The sequence below is a fragment of the Lissotriton helveticus genome, chromosome 8 (assembly GCF_964261635.1).
Source record: "Lissotriton helveticus chromosome 8, aLisHel1.1, whole genome shotgun sequence".
Taxonomy (NCBI): domain Eukaryota; kingdom Metazoa; phylum Chordata; class Amphibia; order Caudata; family Salamandridae; genus Lissotriton; species Lissotriton helveticus.
The window spans coordinates 1,193,284,131-1,193,304,211 of NC_136069.1; the positions used below are offsets into that span (position 1 = coordinate 1,193,284,131).

Below are 20,081 nucleotides of genomic sequence, written 5' to 3' on the forward strand. Positions count from 1 at the left end.
CAATCTGATGTATGCTTTGTCTGTGCAGGGCTGAATGAATATGTTTACTTGTCAACTTTGCTTGCAGTGCTTGGCTGTTAGGCTATTTTGCCAATATGAAAAACATTAATCAGATATATACAATTAGAAAGGCAAAGCATTCTAGACATTAGTCGATGATTAAATATGAGGCTTTATTTCAGTAATGCCACACAGTTGGCATGAAGACTAATTTACTGTGCTTGCTAGTACAATCAACATGTATTTGATGGAAAGACAAAACATAAGTTACAAATAAAACAATGCTCTTCTGATTACCATTGGCATACTTTGCTAGCGCTAAACTACTTACTGCAAAATAGACATGTTAGTTTCTATTTGATTATGCAGCATGAAGTTTTCATATTTTATTTTTAGGGCACATATGTTTGATAGTCGTAAATGATCACAAAATGAATGCTTGTTTCAACAGTCGGTTTACATTACATTTGTTCTGTCCATATAGTAGTTAAATCTACATACCTTTGTTTAACTGTTGATGGGAACAAATAAGAATGCTCTATTTGATTTATATTTTGGCAAACAAACTGCATTTTACCAACACAAATATTTTTTATAGCTTATGACAACACACAGAGCTTAACTCCACAGTTAAATGATTGTTCTTTCAAGTTTACATTTTTTGGTAAAATTCATACATATCTAACAGATGACCAGCAATGATAATAAGCACATAGGTTTAGGAAACATAAAAGTACACTAATATTCTTGCACTTTGTCAACATATTTGTTCTTATTGTATAGTACAAAATACTGGTTTATTTTTCCATTTTTCAGCACATCAGAACTAAAGGTATTTTTATTCAGGATAAATCTGATTCACAAATGAGACTCACACAGGGTTTGAAATGTAAAAAAATACATTGAAATAGCTGAGCCCAATTCACAATGTACACACCATGTGATTTGCGATGCTTGCACATATTATATTCTGCATTTGTATTTTGTACACAAGAGATGGGTGTATTGCTACCACGTAATTTCTTATCAAATATGTAAACATTAGCTTTCCAATGGAACTGTAAGAGGATTGGTAAAGGACATGCAATATACATTTTTTAAAACTCATCAAATTAACACAAAAAAGATGCTTGATGACTGCTAAAATTGATGCAAATAACTTCAAGGAACCCAAGCACACTAGTTTTTTCTTTCATCTGATCTGTGATAAGGTGATGAGGGCACTTTTTTCTTAAAATTCGGTTTAAACATTCAACTTTGATCTTTTGATTTAGAAATACATAACACATGTTATGGACACTCTATCACCTTATTGAGTTATATGAAGTTCCTTTCTTAATGTAGTTATATATTCCTAATATATTTTAAAGAATCAGTTTACGGGCAGTGGCTACTTGTCAGCAATATTGGGATTCTATGAATATCTGGTAAGATTAAACAAATCAATAAACATTTTGATACTCAACTTGGCCCAAAACGGTCTGGTATAAATTGGGCAAGTGTGTGGCAAAATGGAATGCAATTATTTTAAAAGAAACCGGAAAATGAACTACAATACAATTCATAGCTATGCATTTTTCCTAATCCTAGCCATGCGAGACATACACATTGACTACAGTAATCAAAAGTGTGTTTTGGAAATTAGATATATGTCATCAGTGCATGTGCCTGCCCTACAGATCCACAAGTGCATTATGGAATAGGCACTTTACACTTGTTACAATGGAATGTACCCAAATGAAAAGCAATAAAGTATTATTAGTGTATTAGTGAGTGTACATTATGCAATGTGTAGTTTGCACTTTTAAAATAAATTTTATTTAGACAATCCCTGTCTTCCATGTCTGGATTCCTATAATCAGAACTGTATTGTCCCATTTTAGATAGCTGTGAAAAGTCATAAAGAGGCTTAGAGCCGGACAGTATGTGGCCATTGAAACATCTTATATAGTGCACACACTTTGTTTTCAAAATAGTTATTGTACAGCCAAAAATAGGCCTTTTTCATACATGAGAATTCCTTGATTGTAGGGACTGGCAATTCAACACATTTGTATTGGATGCAGGTCCACTGGTACTTCATGTGTATGAAAATATATACCCTTTCCTTTCCTCTTAAATACCCATTAGATGATTACATATTTGATAAAACTAATAAAAAAACTGGAGAATATTTGTACAGTTTTAGACACAGTCAATCACAGAAGCAGACAACACAGAAACAGCAGCAGAGGGCAGACAGGGTTATCAGCATAAAATGGAGAGAGAGTCTGCTGAAAATGACACCCATTACTGAATTGTTGAAATTGCCCTAATACTGTGAGTGCAGGTTTTCCTAAATGAAAGTCATCTCTCAAAGGGGAAGAGTTTACTACTGGGCTCTATTTCATTGCCTACTATTTGAGATGGGTAAGTAGAAATATACTTGTTCTGGACTACCTAAAGCTTGAGTGCGCAATCAACATGGCTGTTTAATTATCACTTTCATGTAAATAATAGCAGGAGAATCCAACCAATGCCATACAACTATTAGAAAAATTGGTAAAAATAATTAAATTAAAAAAAAATTAATTAAATGTTTTACGTAAGGGAGGAATCAAATCATATTACCACATTTCTTTTCTACTCAATGTTTGTATTTCTTTACCAGACAATAGAGGTCTGAATTGTCTGATAGCCAATCCTCAAATCTAGAACTTATTTTATGCCCAAAGGGGAAACAATGCATGGACCTGTTCCATTTATGTTCTTTTCTCTGCAGTCTCTTCCACAGCCCTCTTAAATATCAGAGACACAACATTTACCAGCTTTTAAGTATACAGAATATTAATCTTAGAAATGAAAAACTAAAAATTAATTTAGAAATACGTATACAATTAAATAAATAAATAAATAAATAAAATTCCACAGGATGACCTCTTCAACATGGGCCTAATATATGAACTTGCTTAGTGTTCTGTTTTTCCCTATGACAGCATTTAGAAGCATCATCCTCTCAGCCTTTCGTTTAATAGATGCTGTAATGGGAGCATTCTAAAAGCAAGGGGCATTGGATACATTGAATTGCAACCATTTTTGAACATGTATAAATAATACATGCCTAAAACACATAAAAGAAAGGAGGATTAGGACTCAAAGATTAAATAACACCTAGATTACAATGGAAACACTCATTACATCGAGTTGTTATCCTAGATACCTTCCTTACTTAAGAGGTACACTTTTTGGACGGGCAGCTCCTCCTTTACATTGTACCCATACCCAGAGAACACCTGGTCCTACCAGTCATATTATTTACCTGCATATTTCATCTTTTCACCCACTTATTTCCGACAAATGGAGAGGGTGGGGTGTACATTTGCTACAGAAAAGACGAGTCACTGTAATTTTTATAATGCCTAGTCCATGGCTTCTTTGATGTTCTTCCTAGCTACCCTGCTTACTCATTAGGCTATGCCCAGACCATTCACTGCCTCTTGATTAAAGAGGACAATGCAAAAACTATTGCTTTAGTTTCTGCATTTTGAATGAAGGAAACTGAAAATCAGTGTACTAAACAGTGGAACAGTGGAACAAAGCTTTTCACTTCCACAATTTTCAGTTCTAGAAAGGCAACATGAAAGATTATTAGCTGTGACATAATGAACAATGTTTTACCATCAATGAGTATATAAGAAACAGAGCCAATATAATCACAGTTTCATTCAGCACATTTAATGGAATTTCTACAAATGAAAACTGTGGTAAAAGCACCTTATTTCTGCTCTGCAGTTTTATAACAATTATTTTCTATGATTATAATTCTACAATTATATATTATTATTCTTGTTGTTCAATATTGCACACTTGCTTCAATAGAGTAGCAGCTTCTTAGCACTGAGTAACATGCTCAGAACTTGATGTAGTAAATGGTCTTAGTGATTTGGCAATATTATGTAGTAATGGACATGCTGCTTGACATTTATTGAATTATTTCATTAAGAGTATTTATTTATTTTATACATTGGATGCTAGCTTTGAACCTGCAGAATTTTCTGAGCTATCTATGTTGAAAGATCCACTGTGTTGTTCTAAATCTCGAACTGAGGTTTTGGAAACCAACTTATAGTGCTCTGGGAGTTATTCAATTATCTCAGTGTCTACTGACATATCACAAAATAGGGAGAACATAGTGAGTTATTTGCTTATGTTCACACTGCCAAATCACATATGTATGTATACTCCATTACCCCATTGCTTGAATGAGCAAAGTCAATGAATGAGTATAATGTTTTGATACAAAGGGTCTGAATGCTTAGACGTGTACTGAATATATCTACTAAAGGTAGCCTGGTCAGACTAGAAACCAAAATTCATTGTTGCAAATATTTTCAATTCAGCCCCATACTGCTGGAAAATACAAGTGTAGCATAATGGCAAACAGAGGCAAAGACTTGAGGCGGCTGCTTAGGAATGGAGTTGTATCTGTAATGGCACTGAGTAACCACTAATGTACTCCTTCTGGACCACATTTGCATGGACAATGAGAACAGCGTTTCACTAATGTCATTGAGTTTGCAGTTGCTGGTAGAACTATGGTTGAAGTATATGAAGGAGTCTATTCACAAAGGCATTTTAGAGTACATTTAGTAGAACTCCAGTAGTACTTTTTTAAATACTATTACCAGCCTTTGTGAATCATACTCAGCGCTTGGACGCCCATTGGGCAGCAATCGCGCTATATAAATAAATATACAATACAATACTAAAAAAATCTAAAATGGGAATAAAGTTGGAATATTCATATACAGTTACTGCAAATCAAATGGACCTTAATCTCTTTGCACTTTTACTAACTGGAAGTTGGATATTCAGGGGTCCATTCACAAAGGCATTTAAAAGTAAATGAACGAATGCCCTTATAGTACAACCTCCCATAAATAAATGCTTTTGTTCAAACAGCGATTTTTATTTAATGAAAAATCTCAAATTGTTCCACACGTGACTTCAACTCTCAGCACACAAGTTTCCTATGAAAGGATGTGCTTCCCATAGGTAAAGTGAACCATTGTCCTCCCTTCTTCCCTTACATCAGGCGGGCGTTCTGTTTTGAGTTATTCTATTTATCTTTTTGAGTGGCTCCAGACATCTCAGAACAAGTAATGCTCAACATACTTGCATCTGCATAAAGGCCGAAAGAAGGGATGTAACGTTTTAGGTTACTTAAATGAATGCATTTGCTTCCTCTAAAATTTACAATTTGGCAATTATTAAAAAAATAATTAAAGTAGAAAAAATACAAATAAAAAAATACTTAGTTTAGCAATATCAATAAACTCTACAATATACAAAACATGTTTGACTTCTATCTCCATCTTTATTGCTAAAACTCTGCTTAATGAAGTATTATTGATAAATACATTGCATTCAGACTATAGGAATTGTTTATGGCTCCATAAGGGTGAAATAATAAATACACATATATATTTGAATCTTCAAGAATGAACACATAATGTATTGGTCCATCAGCATAATGGCCAGTCTCCTGGTCACTTTTCAGGTATCTTTTTTTTTTTTGCTTTAGCTTGTGTTCATTTCAGCCACACTCGTAGAAAAACTACAATGACCGCAAATGAAAACCGTAATAGCAAAATAACACCATATTTCAGTTAATTGCACATTGCCTGATTCCTTCCTCCATAAATTGTGCCACAAGGCATTTGGTTAGCAATAGTATTTTTCCACTGAAATGCTGCATATTGCGACATGTCCGGTAGCGCTCACGCTGATCCTTGGGGCAGCATTTTGACCATAACAGTTTCTTACTCAATGTGGTTATCTGGCCCCTCTGGGCTTGAATCAGAGTCACTGAAGGCCTCTGCTTTTGTGAAATTGGGGTTAAGCGTCACACTTTGCCTGGGCTTCACCGGCGCCAACTCTGATAAAAGTATATTGTCACTTTTCACAAGGGTTGCTTTGTCCATGTTTTCTTCACTGTGTTTAGCAACCACAGCATCCAGCATGTCTAATTTGGGTGTCACACGCCCGCTTAAAAACAGGTATTTCACCAAATAGGAGACGGCAATGTTAGTTAGGAGAGAAGTGACCATAGAGAGGAATTTGAATGGGAATCTCTGGATATATATGTTGTTTTCATCTGCGTAGCAGCCAGGATAGCAGATAAGAGGCTGGAGGTAAAGGTAGGGTTCGCCTCCACTTATTCGGAGCAGGAATCCCAGGACGTAACCTGCGATTGAGCCGTATGTGTTGGTTCCTTTGATGAATAGAACACAAAGCAACTGAGGGAAAATGATGATGTAGACAAGGTCAGAGCTGAGGTACCAGAGTCCATAAACTGACTTTGCAAGCAGTGCCATCGCTGTCGCGGCAGCTCCAAAAACAAAAACTGTGGCTCGCATGACCCAAATGATTTCCCTCTCTGAGGCCTGAAAAACAAAATCATATTTTAGCAGACAAAAACTGACTACAAGGGCAATAAAGTAGGATGAAGCAAGTCTACAATGCAACCTAGAGTGGACAACTAACAAAAAGTGGGTGTATGATTGCAGTTTGTACACTTAGCACTCATTGCATACAATATTTCATATGCTATTCAAAGTTGTTTAAAACGTTATTTAAAATGAGGTGATCTTTGGGAACTACTGTTGAATATATAAGAAGAGATGGATGTGGTGCAAGAAGAACTGCATGGTGGTGGTGCCAAACAGCTAAGGAAAATGACTTCTCTCCTTTGGGTCTTCTAACTACTCTATGTAATCAAACATAATTTCTGCACAACGTATTCAGTGCTGATATCTCAATAATTTACCAAGGTTACACTTTGGAGCAAAATATAAATAGTTCTCGGAAAAAGAGCTTTAATTCTGAATTCGTCCACCTGTGTTACATAAAAGCCACCTCTTTGTCTTAAGGTTCTGAAGCAACCATGAAATGATTAAATTCAGGTATATTTTGTGTAAGATAAATAATTTTTGAAGGAATCCATCAATGGCTGAGTGCACAAACTATTTAAAATGTGTGTTCTCAAAGACATGGATTTGATGCTGGAATTCATCTCCTCTGCTCCATTGAAGCCCTCGTAGAAAATGTAACCTTCTCCAACCCACCTGAACCTCCCTGCATGTCTCTTATGATATATGGACATCACAAGCTTGCTTCAGAAATATTCTAATCCTTTCCAGACTGGGTTGTGTGTAGGGCTAAGCGCTAAGCACAGAGCTTGCGGTTTTATCAATCCTTAATGACCGTAAGATGTAGGTGAATTGCATCAATCTTGGTGTACTAGTACAATTGTACACGCCTGTTACATTTAACACAGTCAACCATCTTGTCACCCAAGGATTTTCACAGTTAGACATTTGAAGCATCACTTTTGTATGGACTGAGTTCATATTAAAACAGGCTTCAACTGTTGATCACCCATAATATTATTCTATACCTCAATTAATCAAGTGTGGCGACCCTGTGTGACTGGTCATTTCATTGCTGTCCTTTAATTACTCTTTGAAAGCCCTGGTGGCTAAATTACATCGATGGAACACACATTTCTATGTATCCTATTGAATCCTGGATCATCATTAGTCTTAAGAACAACAATAAAATCTGTCAGAGACAGTGGTAGATGTCTAAGAGTTTTCTGAATCTCAATTCTGGTAAGGCTGAGTAGCTGTTGGCCATCCCTGACTCTCCTCTTTGTGATGCCAGATTATGTGCTTTAAAGAAACAGCATATCTGAGGACCACTTTTATAGTTCTCCTTTGCTGGTAGATGCTCCAGAATACATCAGCCAGGTTAGTAAATGGACTATGAAGGTGTGAGCATGTGCCATCAACACAGACAGCTTTATCTTCAGTGATAGTGACTAAAGGGATAGTATTTTAATCTATGCTAATTGTTTACAGAGTTGTCTATGCAATGTCACCAGCCTTTCAGGCCTTTATGTTTATGTGGAATCTTCCCTCACAGGGCTTTACATTTATTTGGAATCTTTCCGCCCAAGGGCTTTAATCCTCTGGATTGTTTCCGCTCATGATACCCCAAATTAGGGAAGCAAAGTCATGAAGAAAAATCCTCAGAGTTGAGGTTGCTAAATACTAAAACACATTACCAGTCTTCAGAGTAAAGAATATAGACTATTAAATATTCAGGAATCACCTGAATACCTGGCTGTTGAATAAGAATTGGGACCCTCTTGAGCAAGCTTACTTCAATTAACATGTTATGAAAGTAATTGTAATATAAAATATCTCTGCAAGTGACGAAACGTAGTGTCGGATTGATTATTTGGCAGTTGTCCTATCCTCTGCCCTGATGGAGGTGCCAAATTTTGAAACGTCAAGCCGGCCCACCTGACATTTCTAGCATTGGCAGAAACCGTCATCCTTGCAATTTCTGCCAATGCATTGTAATTTTGCCATATGGCTCTTCCAACATTACAGAGCTTTATGGCAAGCTTTACAGTTTTTATTTAAAATTTTCAGTAAGAAAATCCCAAAGCAAAATTTTCCTTTTGAAGATAAAAAAACAATGCCTTTCTCACCAAGGGAGTTCCTCACATTGCTAGGTTTTTCCTGACAGTGACGGGCAAAGAAAAACAGCTATATGTTCTCCCTTCTAAATTAGGTGAGGGACATATAGTCAAACCTCCAACAGCCCCTACTTTGTCAAGCTATCAGAGAAGTTTGACCACAGTAGAGACAGAGTAGTCTCTGCTGTCTTCTACTATGAACCACCCACATTTGAATAGTGCGGGTAAACCTTTTCCTTGGCAGGAGGCAATTCCAATGCCATTGAGACGGAGTTCCCTCCCTGCCAAGAAATACAATTGGCCCATTGACTTACAATGCTGTTTACTGAGAAGGGCACTATATATGTGTGGTCTGGACTCAAGCCTTTGCATCTCTTGATCCACTCCGGCTCCCCTACCGACCCCTTCCCACACCACATCTACAACAAAGCCGACTCCATCATCGCACCCCAACTCCGGAACATCATCAACAGCTCCTTCGCATCCGCCACCTTCCCGGAGAGTTGGAAACATGCTGAGCTGAGCGCCATCCTGAAGAAACCCACCACGGACCCCACGGACCTGAAGAACTTCCGCCCCATCTCGCTCCTCCCCTTTCTGGCGAAAGTCATTGAGAAGACCGTCAACAGACAACTCTCTGCCTTCCTTGAGACCAACGGATCCCACGACCCCTCACAGTCCGGCTTCCGAGCGAACCACAGCACCGAGACCGCCCTCATCGCAGCCACATCAGGTCCCTGCTCGACAACGGGGAAACGGCTGCCCTCATCCTCCTGGACCTCTCAGCAGCCTTCGACACCGTCTGCCACCGCACCCTGATACAGCGCCTCAGCAACACCGGAATCCAAGGAGCGGCCCTGGAGTGGATCATCTCATTCCTCACCGGAAGAACCCAGAGAGTCCGCCTCCCCCCGTTCCGATCCGCGGCCACCGAAGTCATCTGTGGCGTCCCGCAAGGATTCTCACTCAGCCCAACCCTCTTCAAAGTCTACATGAGCCCTCTCGCAGCCATCGCCCGCCAACACAACCACAACATCATCTCCTACGCCGACGACACCCAGCTGATCCTCTCCCTCACCAACGACCCCGCCACCGCCAAAGCCAACCTCCAGGAAGGAATGAGAGACGTCGCAGAATGGATGAAGATCAGCCATCTGAAACTGAACTCAGACAAGACGGAAGTCCTCATCCTCGGACCATCTCCCTCCGCGTGGGACGACTCCTGGTGGCCCCCTGCCCTGGGCAGCGCACCCAAACCAACGGACCACGCACGCAACCTGGGCTTCATCCTGGACTCCTCCCTCACGATGACCAAGCAAGTGAACGCAGTCTCATCATCCTGCTTCAACACCCTGCGCAGGCTCCAAAAGATCTTCCGATGGATCCCCACAGAAACCAGGAAGATGGTCACCCAGGCCCTTGTCACCAGCCGTCTGGACTACGGGAACACCCTCTACGCTGGAACCACAGCCAAACTCCAGAAAAGACTCCAGCGCATTCAGAACGCCTCAGCACGACTCATCCTGGACATCCCTCGCCGCAGCCACATCTCTGCCCACCTGAAAGACCTGCACTGGCTCCCCATCAACAAGAGGATCACGTTCAGACTCCTCACCCACGCAGACAAGGCTCTCCACGACATGGGCCCAAAGTACCTCAACAGCCGCCTCACTTTCTACACACCCACCCGCCAGCTTCGATCCGCCAGCCTCGCCCTCGCCTCCGTCCCACGAATTCGGAAATCCACCGTCGGAGGAAGATCCTTCTCCTACCTGGCAGCCAAGACATGGAACACCCTCCCCACTCACCTACGGCTGACCCTGGATCACCTCTCCTTCAGGAAACAACTCAAGACCTGGCTGTTCGAGCAATAGCGACCCCCCCCCCTCCTCCCTCAGCGCCTTGAGAACCTTACGGGTGAGTAGCGCGCTATACAAATTCTTGTGATTGATTGATCTTACATTTTGGAGCTGCTGCTGTGGACAGGGAATTTCAGATTTTTGTAAAAGATTTGCTGGGCATGGGAACTGGTACACAGGATAAAATTAGTTCCATCAGCTTGATCCCAGGTTAGTTTCTTCAGCAGTAAAAGAACCACTGCAAATTTAAATTTCAAGAGCACTATTCCTGCGGTGAACAAGTAGTCAAATAAACCCTACAATCAATACCAACTTTAGGAACTATTTGCTGCGTCAGTTTAGCAGGTCAAGAATCATGAGGTAATCGGGTGACTACATGTTATCAATAAGCAAGTGCTTCCTGAAATTCTGATCAGTGGGAGTAGATTTATATTTCATGTCAATCAATAAAAGCTCTAATGGAATGGAAAAATTCCCTTTCTTGATAACAGCTCTAATTCTGGCCACCTTTCCAATAATGAAACATCCCAACATAAAACAGCTGAGGGTTCTATTATGGGGTTTTCAACCAAATTAACAATGGAATCATGGAATCCCTGGGCCAAATGTGGTTCATCTCTTCAACAAATAGATGTCTCTGTTTCGAGCTCAAGTTTGGAACATTGATCCGTTAACCTTTTTCTAATTTCTACATGATTAGCTAATCGCTAACATGGGCCTTAGCCATGAAGTGTCAATGGGAGAATAAACAAAGCATGTAAGCAATCTATTCCAATTTGAAGAAAGAAACATTTATTCTGTTTGCACCAGCATTTTTGTAGCATGCATGTCCTGTGGCCTTTCTGGGATTTTGCCCCTTCTTGGCTTTTGTTAGTTTATAGTTAATTGGCCTTTCTGGTTTTTATATTCATTTTACTCAAACAATATCTCAATTTCAATATTAAATGCACCATAATGTAATTTGTCATGGACACACACTATAACATTCTGACCAACGCTAGACATACATATAAATTGAAAGTCAGACAGTGGGTCTACTGAATTAACTACTGAATTAAATGATCCAATCTGTAATGTAGAAGAGACTCACATTTTGTCTAAAAGCAAGCTGATAGATATTCCGAGCAAACATTGAGCTGGCTGACAATATTGAAGAGTCAGCTGAAGACATCACAGCAGCAGAGACAGCGCCAAGCCCAAAGAAGGAAATGTAAGGAGGACATAGATACTGAAGCACAATAGGTAAAATCATGTCCGCTTCCTTTCTGGTCTTGGGGTCTGGATAACCGTACATCGTCTGGTTCCAGTCTGTGACATTAAACAAAAAACAAAAAACTCATGATCTCAGCATGTGATTTATATCAGATAATGCAACAGATTTTAGTAAGTATTGGCACAGTAGGATGTCTTAGAACATTCAATTCACAAAGCAGCAGAGGCACACCAGAGCACGTAATAATGTTCTCTTTTTTAATTCATGTTTCCAAGGAACTTTTCAGTCCTAAATTCCAAAGCAGGTCCAAATATATAAGTCAATGACTTTGTAGCATTATAATATAGCAACAACGGGGCGACCCTGTGTCCCTCAGAACCTGTGTATGTATATAGTAGGCTATAATAGTTCTGTGCTTGGCAGCAGTCTAGACTGCAGCCGAACACAGTTAAATCGAGAGCTTCAATCCAGGAATGTTGCCTGGCCCCCCTGAAGGACCTCATTAACTCTGTGTCCTCCACATTCTGGAATTGATTACCATATCGTGCTAGGGGTTTCACTTTATGAAGCAATCTTCACTCCTTGAGCTTATCTGACACGTGCAGATCCTCTGACGGCATTCACCAAGCAAGGGATGCCACAGCGATTCACCCCACCTTTTGGGCTGTCAACGCTTCCACTTGGCCTGAAGAAGACCCGCCATGACATTCTAATAACGCTCTGTCAGGGTCGAAACGTCGACAAATATACATGGTTCAGATCAACCAAATCTCTGGGTGTCAAATCAATAAGCAAACCTGCCAGAGTTATTGCATACCCTCGTTCTGACCGCATTCTAATTCTTTGTGTAAATACATTGTGCATAATATCACCTTGTATATATGCACTGCACCACTATCCCTGAGCACTTAATGTCACCATACCACTTGTCACCTTTGTCAGTATTTTTTTTATTGCCAGGCTTCTGATTACTTGTAAATATTGACTTAAGCTTAAATTGATATAAAAGAAGAATCTTTTGCAAGCATATTCTAGTAGGAGTTTTGCTTTAACCTGTGTTCCAACGTCATTTGATATGCGTTCCAACGTCATTTGATATGCGTTTCATGATTTATCCAATGTATATGCTAGACTTGTCATAGGTTTTTAATAGGTATCAAGCAACTCTCCCTGGTTATCTTTAATTTCATTTTTTCAAAGCAATTGGGTTCTCCCCGACAGAACCATTGTAGCCTGCAATATTTGTCTCATTATGGGCACAAAGACAGTTAGGACCTTATTACGAGTTTGGTGGACAGGGTTAGTCCGTCACAAACATCCCTATGGAACTTGTAGTACCCATCCGCCAAACTCGTAATCAGACCCTTATCTTAAATCTTTATTGCTACTACTTAACAATTATTTCTATTTACAGCCACCCCGTTTTGCCCTGAACTCAACAGGCCTTCCTCAGGGCTGTTCATAAACAGATCAAAGAAAACAAATATATTTAAATATGCTGAAAACAAATAGATCTAGATTCTATACTTCCACTTTGATATAATTTCCAGTCACAAAAGGACACATAACGTGTATATGCTCTATGAAAAAACTCTAAAGTGTACAAAAAATGAATAAATGGAATGCTTGAATTAATCTCAGCCACTGGTAATTACTTGGGCCGCTTCTCAGTCCATCATAATTTTGCTCTAATGGGTACAGTTCAGACCGAACTGCCATTCCAGGTCTTCCCTGAGCCTTAATACAAGCAACCCAGGACTAGTTTTGCCCTAGTTAGGGCTCATCAGCCAGGATTAGCTTGATTCCAATACTACAGTGTGAGCAGGACCCACTTCTGGACATACCTTTCCCACTTAGGGTGGCACACTAAAGTTTACAAAAAGTGATGAATGCAGTGCATGAATTAATCTCAAACACTGGTGAGACAGATGCATCCCAGTTCATTGTTATTTTGCACACCATGCCACATCAGTTTGGGCCAAGCCATATGCAAATCAGTCTTGAACCTGCTCCAATGGGAACATGCGAGCCCAAACAGCCAGGCCAGATCTTACCTGAACCAGAGTGAAAGCAACCCCGGACCAGTTTCCTCCTAGTTAGGGCTCATCAGCCAGGTATAGCTTGATTCCAGTGACACAGTTTGCACGGGACCCACATCTGGACATACTCGTCCTACTAAGGACTCACATTGTAGATTTATTGCTTTACATCTCAGAAAAGAAAATCCAAAGCACCCTTTTTTAGAAGAACAACTGCATGTAATAGTCAATTACAACCAGCAAGTACACAACCGGCTAGTATCATGAAGGCAACACCTGTCGGAGAAGTGCTTCATATTCAGGGAAGTTGTAGTGAGGACGTGAATTTTCATGAGAACTGCGTATTATTAACCCCTTGCCTGCGCTGAACGTTCTGCGCTAGTGCGGAACGTTCTATTGTGCGGGCGGGGCCGCGACATTCAACGGACGTGCGCAGCACTACCGAGGTAGTGCACGCAACGTCCGCTGAACGTCGGCAGCAGCGGTGGGGCTAATTGACCAAATGATCCTAAGGAATTACAAACCTTAGATTTTGAGGAAGACTAAAAATAGAGAGGATGCTATCCCTAGAAAGAGCCTTGTAAGGGGTCAAAACTAGAAAGAGAAGGGAGAAGTTTGGTTGGCTTTTATCACAACATACACTAGATCTAGCAAAGAAGTATACAGAATTCTCAACAAACTTTGGGATATCCTATCCACTGTATCAGGGTTAGAACACTATTAAAAAAGAAAGTCATGGCACACAATGCATCGCAACACCCAAAGAGGCTGTGCTGCATTGCATGACAGGAAGGGAACTAGAGAGCACCATATCTACAGACAAATGGCTCTCTTCTCCCCTTTCCCTAGCACCAGTGCTAATTTCAGCTGTGGTGCGCCAGGCACACACCTTAGCACCATAGCCCGAGGGTGCGTGCATTAGTCTAGCATAGGTTTTGTACAGGCAGGTTGCCCTTCCTGTACAAAATACTATGCCTAGCAAGTTAAACCAATTTTTCCAATGTGTATGTGTTCTGGACAGTGCAGCATGCATGCATGCAAAGTTGGAAAACAGATTAGAAATCAAAACATTTCTCCTGTTCATGCCTCTTTTGAAGTGGCGTTCACTTTTAGCGCTGCACCCTGTTAACAATTGTTTGTAAGAAGGGTTTTGTAACAAAAGGCATGGGTGGCAGCAAGATAATGTCCATGTACCACCCATGTAATGTCCCCTTGGTGCTAAGTAAAGCAAAGCAGTACTTCCTGTTGCCTTCCATTACTTACAGGGTACTTTCCAGCTCAAAAAGAATTTTGCACTGGAAAGTAAATTCAGAAATAATATTTTGTACTGGTTAGTGTAACTTTTGTGACGCTAACCCAATGCAAAACATTTGTAAATCTACCCCTCTGTGATGTAGTAAGCTCCCTTTAGGGTCTACTTTGGTTCTCCCTTATTTTAGCCTAATTGCACAGCCACACATAACACATTTATTTTTGTGACATGATATTATTTTAGAAATACGCTGTGCATGTAATTATTCAGATTTTTCCTCTTGGGATTCACACTGAACATTTCCTACAAGGCTGAACAACATGGTGCCCCAATTTTCTCTCCTCTGTAAAACAACAGTTTCTAACATTTTAGACAAAACACAGAGGCAGAGCTGCTGTTTTTCAACAGAGCACTTCTTATCATATAAACCGAGACTCGCCCTCTGGAAAACAGAGAGGAAGATTCTAGCAGAGGAAAAGAGCCTTGTGCAACCTGAGATACTGACTACCTAACTGCAAATGCCAGATTGGAGTCTGGTGCTAATCCCAGAGATCACTGCTATATCACTGTGTTCATGTGATAAGGGTAGGCTTAGATAGATATATCATTTACCATGGTAGGGCTTTTCATTGTATACAGTTTGCTCGTAAAACTAATTACCCTGCATAGTTGTATATGTTTTTTAATCACAGCACAGTTGCTTCAGAATAGAGCACAATAGTTTCAATAACTATTGTAAGCTTTCCTTGTGTCTTTCTTTTATTATGGAGATGCAAGAGTAAGAGAACGAAAGGTGATGATCTGTTTCCAGGGTCCCCTGGGAACAAGAGAGTTGTGTTATAGGTTGCAAATTCACCTGTTACTCTGGAAAGGTTAGGAGGGCAGGTAAGGCACTGTGAGCTAGACGGATTTGGGCCCATATGTACTGTTGTGTTATGGTGACTTAGCCCTTACATACATACTGACGTTATGTGATCAGAGGTAAAGTTCTGTTTCCAAACAGAATACCTGCAACAGTGACATATAGAAGAGGGTATATGATTTAAAAAACTTGTTATCCCCAGTGTTATTCGACTGATTTGCAATTCCAAAAGTACATGGCTACAAAGTCAGTCCTCAGGTTTCCACACATGTAAATGGGGTATGAACAAGGTGACATCTTTTAAATTTACCACAGTCTGGGAATACATGATCAGATACTTCATCAATTGCCATACCAGATCTGTGGTATATGTCATTCTTTGTGGCTGTAATAAGATCTAGGTACTTTGGAACAGTATGGACCCAGAGCTTTGACTTATTGAAAATGAACTCTCTTTTAAAAAGAGACTCAAGACTTGGTTGTTCCCCTAAATTAATGTGTAAATATCTTTCTGTCCTGTTTCGTTTCAGCGCTGGGATGCCCAAGGGTAGCTATGCGCTTTATAAATCCCTAGACCTATGTAGGTAACCGCACTAGAGAGCTGAGATATCAGGTCCTTGGACATGCAAGGATATACAGAAATGGTGATGCCACAAATCCACTGGTGTCACAAAATTGTGACATTAGAGACAAGCAGTTATTTCTTTTTCAAAGGATTGATGGAATATCTGCTGATCCAAGACGTGGTGATTGAGAACTGCTGTTGAGACAGAGTGAGGCAAAATAGATTTGTAGCTTAAGAAATTTGAAATATGATCTGAATATGGATCAGGAATTTCATCATTTTTATAGTTCATTGTTGGAAAATGGATTGGTGCAAAATACAAAGGGCCTTTATACATGTCACTGTAATTTTTGGGACAATATATATGCTTGGAATATTGTTCTGTGACTATGGATTTCCTGAGTGATCGATTAACTGTCTAATGAAGGTTGCCAATTTGGTTTTGACCTGAATGGATCATAAGAGGGTGAGACACTATAAGGATTTGAAATGTTTGTTGCTTTGGTTGTGGGATTGCTGTTGGAAAGTGAGGATGGGAGGTGATTCAGTTACCTCCTTCTCTTACTGGACTACCTTGATACAGTATCAGCTTGACTAACTAATCATTTAAAGATGGTGGTTACTCTGAACATTAATTCATGAGATGTCTGCTATTACATTGCTGGTGGTTGGTTACGTTTTTATGCTTGTTTGCATTTGACAGGGCCCAAGATACAGTGGCATGACTTACCTTATACATCTAAGGAGATTGTAGGTGGATGAGGCAGTATTTATCTCTAATGAAGTGTAGAATTAGTATTTGGTTACTTTATGTAGGTCATTGTAAAATGGTCAGTGTTTTTTACATTGTTGACATGTAGATGGATGTGGATGAAAATTTTAAGGTGAAACGTTTCTGATTCATGAGGTATTATTAGCTGGTTCATGAGGTATTATTAGCTGGGGAACGCAATATGGCCTTTAACCAGTACACCATTGCAATGCAACGATGTCCTATTACTACTGCTAGTGCAGGCATGTAAGCCTCTATGACCATGATAGGTCTCTCTAGTAGAATATCTTTGATGGCCTTTTTAAGAGAGCAATAATGTGAACTTTCAGTTTTACTGTTGTACAGGTTGTGGTAGGCTCTAACAAGAACTGGTGTTTCAATCAGCACTGTGAACAACTTTACTAAGATGGCCACAACCAATGGAAGATTGTGGATTGAAATATGTAGAAGTATTTTTTTCAGGTGTATGAGGTACTAATAGTTGGGGAATCCAAGATTATGCTTAACCGGCACGCCATTATGACATGACGATGTCCTGCTATAACTGTGCAGGGAAGGATCCTGGTACTTCCCAGATAGGTTCCTCGAGTAGACTATCTTTGATGGCCTTTTTATTAGGGAGGTAATCTGAACTTAAGTTTTCTCTATGCAACAGTTTGAGGGAGGCTTCAATAAGTCTGACGTTGGATTGGCACTCTTATAGACTCCACTAAAATGGCCACCTCCAGAGGATGGGTGATGCTTTCTGATGGTATCGGAATACTATAATTTGCATATGCATTATGCTTTGTTTTAACTCTTCTTTGATCCTTTATTACATTAGCATTCTATAGGCTGTTGCATGCATTTCCCTGGATAGCCATTGCTATGGGAATAATGTTGATCCCTGAAATGATTACACTGTTGTGACTTCTCTTTGTATGAGTTAGGAAACGCTATGGATAAAGGGAAAATGTTATTCTTGAATACGTTTTGTTTAACAATGGTTTGAGTTGAACGTATGATGTTAATTAATGTGTAATCAAAGGGATATGCTGCTCATTTAAATATGTATTGTGTTAAGTTAGGTATGTTATCTCTCCATCAGTTTGAGTTCCAGTGTGCAATCAAACTTCATTGGCTTTGGCTAGAAAGAAGAGATCAGCGTTTACAGATAAACCACATTGGGAGTCATGTAACACCTTTCCAAGACTGCAGACAACATATAACGCTATATCATATACACATGAATCAATTTATAAAATCTTCCATTTTCTTTGTACATAAGAACATCTGTCATTGTGTATCATAATTTGTGAATTCTAGCTGATAATTTGATTTGATGTTCAATGCATCAGTTTTTGTTATATGCTATCGAACATATAGGTATTACATTTCAAAATGTAGTCACATTGTTCACAGGGGACTATGTGATTGTATATATATATATATATATAAATATATATATATGTATATATATATATATATATATATATATATATATATATATATATATATATATATATATATATATATTTTTTTTTTTTTTTCTCTCGCCGCAGCCCAGTCACGGATACCTTTGGCGCAGAAATGAAGAGGAGACCCAACTGCAGGTGAGCAGTTTTATTAAGTCGTGGGGAAGGCGCACCTCAGCATAACGTTTCGGCCTTCACAGAGGCCTTGGTCACATGACGCATGCAAAAAGGGAGGCATTATTTAAAGTGCTAGTGCTAATGGTCTTTGTTGTGTCATTGGTTAGATCTCACCACATGATATTATCAACAATTGATGGATATGGAAGACAGATTACGGCAAAGATGCCACTCATTCCGGGATAATCCCTTAAATTTCAATGAGTAATGTGCAAATTAGCTATGTGCAAAAATATGCGGCGAATACCTTAAATAAGATAATACCTTAAATAAGATAATACCTTAAATAAGAATAAACACTGTGCAAATTAGCTAAGTGCAAAATGCAAACAATGATGGATTTGTGCAAATACTAATATTTACACACTATTCAAACTTCAAAATGCATCAGCACATATATGTACATTACTAATTAATATATTTACAATATTTACACTTCTTCTCAGATGGCCATGAATTAGCTATGTGCAAAAAATGCGGCTCATTCCGGGATAATCCCTTGAATAAGAATAGACACTGTGCAAATTAACTATGTGCAAAATACAATCAATGATGGACTAGTGCAAAACATAATATTTACACACTATTCAAATTCAGAATGCATCAACAACTATATGCACATTACTAATTAATGTATTTACATCTTTTCTCAAATGGCCATGAATCCACAAGTACTGAACAATATTGGGTTACGAATACTAAAGTATTCCAAAATCCCTAATAAAAACAGTCATTAAAAATTTTTTTTTGTCTATTATACAGCTTGCTCATGTATCAAATAAGAGAGGGAAGAATCATATCTGTCTATATACATAAAGTTGGCTGGGGAGGAGATAGAATTTGCTTAATTAAATACATTATCGCAGCCTCCCCTACCTTTTAACCAAAATCTACACAACATTACATAAGACACTAGCTAGCAGTGATTTAAAAAAACCGTGATATGTGCACTAATACATCATGTTCTCTCTTATATCCTTTTGTTTTCCCTTGTGGAAACTATTTTCAATGCCACTTTGTTTTCATCTTATCAGTTGTATGATTCATAGTGAATAAATTCACACTCCCTGAATGCTATACACTCTTATAGCCCAAGCCTGGGCTATAATGAGCTATATGGTCATCAGGCATATTGGGCATTCTCAGGACCTGGTTAGACTAGAACGCTGTTTTTAACCAGCAACATTGACTTGTAAAGACTATCCTGTTCCCTCGCATACCAACACCACTCATTATCCAAAGTCTAAACCCCACCCCAAAGGTAATGTTTGAGTTCTAATCAAATAGTATTTAGAGACAGGTGTAGAAATCTTCAGTGGAGTTTAATCCTCCCGGAGCTCTACTGTCCATTTCCAGTATGT

General features: G+C 39.2%; 1 protein-coding gene across 1 annotated transcript in view; it reads right to left on the reverse strand.

Annotated features, from left to right (window-relative positions):
• Window positions 1-4,560: 4,560 nt before the first annotated feature.
• SLC5A7 (solute carrier family 5 member 7) overlaps window positions 4,561-20,081 on the reverse strand; it is a 393,122-nt gene continuing 377,601 nt past the window's right edge. Inside the window, exons 7-8 of the mRNA XM_078656154.1 lie at window positions 11,477-11,694; window positions 4,561-6,425 (exon numbers count right to left, since the gene is read on the reverse strand). Of these exons, the coding sequence (XP_078512280.1) occupies window positions 5,802-6,425; window positions 11,477-11,694 (842 nt within the window). The 3' untranslated portion in view covers window positions 4,561-5,801. The remainder of the gene's footprint in view (window positions 6,426-11,476; window positions 11,695-20,081) is intronic.